Raw genomic sequence first — 1,877 nt, 5'->3', positions numbered from 1 at the left:
CGCGGACGTGCCATAGCACAAAAAAATCGGCCACTGCAACCAAGCACCTCAAACATGAAACCTCAAATCCAAACTAGCCATGCAGATAAAAGAACCTGCATACTACGTACATATGTAGACTATTCAACATCGGAGATATCCACTATCTCTGTTCCTGGCTCTGGGTAGATGGGCGCGTGTGGCAGCTCCGCCACGATGCGACAGCTTCGGATCGTAGTCATCCGAACTAGAGGTGAACGCGCCCAGACGGAGACCCAGACGGGCCCTTCAAACGGTCCTCAAACGCCCGGACTGATCGACACCCCCATATTTAGTCCAAATATGGGGCGGATATGGGGGCCCGGGCACACCCGCCACGTCAGACCCGGCCCACGCTGGCCCACCCAACCCCACATAAAATCCTCCCCATTCGCACGACGGACCAAACCCTAGCCACTTTACTCCCCTACCCTCCACTCCCCTTCCGCCACCCAAGCTCGTCTCCGGCTCCTTCCAGTCGTCTCTGGCATGGCGGGCAGCGGATTCGAGTCCTTCACCTCCAGATTCGTCGACCCCGAGTTCATCCCACGTGGCCCCGAGGGGGAGATGGCCGTCCGGCTTGCGCTTCGCCGCGCCCGGGAGGAGGTCCGTGGACGGTTGCGCTCGGACTTCATCTGTTAGGAATCCATTGCGTCCGTCCAAATGGCGCATGTATCCGGTGCTAGGCCAGCCGTAGCTGCCTCGCCAGTGGCCGTGCGGTCCGTCTGGCGGACGAGCAACCCCTCCAGTGGCGCGCTGATATTGGGGACGCATCATCGTCCCACGAGGCCATGGCATAGCGTGTACGCCGTGCAAGGCACCGGGCGTGGGAGGTGGCGGCAGTCCTCGCGGCGGCGGAAGCCGGCGAGGCGGAGTCGCATTCTCCGACACCCCGTATGGTGCATCAGTCCAGGTGCCGCAACCGCATCGTGGTGGACGTCGGCGGCTCATCCCCGGACGGATCCGTCATCGATCTGACATCCACCGGCACCGTTCAGGTTTCGGGCTCCGACGAGGAAGAGTAGGGCATGGGAGACGGCGGGTCTTGAGTCCCGTGAGCCGGCTCGTGTCCCATGCCCTACCCTACCTTGCCGGCGACCGGACCAACACAGGAGCGCAGCCGGTCGCCGGACATGGCCAGGGTGGAGTCGGGCGAGCGGGGAGCAGAATCGGACAAGCACTGCTTAGGTTAGGTTTCACGTTGCATGTAGTAATATAGATTTGAGATTTCTAATTTGAGGTATCCGGATGTGGGATGCGTTTTTTGACGGATGATCGGTCACTGTCCGCGGACGCGACCGGGCACGTCCCCGGGCACACGGGGGGTCCGGCTCTAGATGCTCTCAATTCCGCAATGCGCAACTTGGTTGGCTTAGGAAAAAGAATAGCAGGTCCACAAAATATCATACTTGCAGCCTCTGCTTGAAATGTTTACCATGTGTTTGGTTTGGTACGATGATTCTTGCAGATCATGGACATTCAACCTTGTGTACCGGAATTTAGAGTGCGTTTGGTTTCGTGTGATCAGTCGAGGGTGAAGAGTCTAGACACTGCAGGGTCCTTTTTTTTTACCATGTGGTGAACTGGTCCTTTGGTTTCTTCTTGTTCTTTGAGCTCAACCAAACCAGAGTCGCCGTCCGCAGAGTTTAACCCAACCAACCAAAGCACGCACGCTAAACCCCCCCTCCTCGTCGCTAGCGCCTCCATGGACGCCGGCGGCGAGCTCAATGCGGCCGTCGCGGAGCCGATCGGGGCCATCCAGTACCCCCCCTCCCCCGGCGCCACCTTCGACGACGACTGCGACGACCTCTACGGCGACGTCGACCTCAGCTTCCTCCCCCTCCCGCCGCTCTCCCCTT

General features: G+C 59.7%; 1 protein-coding gene across 1 annotated transcript in view; it reads left to right on the top strand.

Annotated features, from left to right (window-relative positions):
* Positions 1 to 1,723: 1,723 nt before the first annotated feature.
* Positions 1,724 to 1,877, top strand: part of LOC119360967 (translation initiation factor IF-2-like) — a 4,285-nt gene continuing 4,131 nt past the window's right edge. The window contains exon 1 of the mRNA XM_037626388.1: positions 1,724 to 1,863. Within this exon, the coding sequence (XP_037482285.1) occupies positions 1,724 to 1,863 (140 nt within the window). The remainder of the gene's footprint in view (positions 1,864 to 1,877) is intronic.

The sequence above is a fragment of the Triticum dicoccoides genome, chromosome 2B (assembly GCF_002162155.2).
Source record: "Triticum dicoccoides isolate Atlit2015 ecotype Zavitan chromosome 2B, WEW_v2.0, whole genome shotgun sequence".
In the NCBI taxonomy this organism is placed as follows: domain Eukaryota; kingdom Viridiplantae; phylum Streptophyta; class Magnoliopsida; order Poales; family Poaceae; genus Triticum; species Triticum dicoccoides.
Note: the sequence above shows the minus strand (reverse complement) of the source record. Positions and strands in the feature narration are given on the sequence as shown.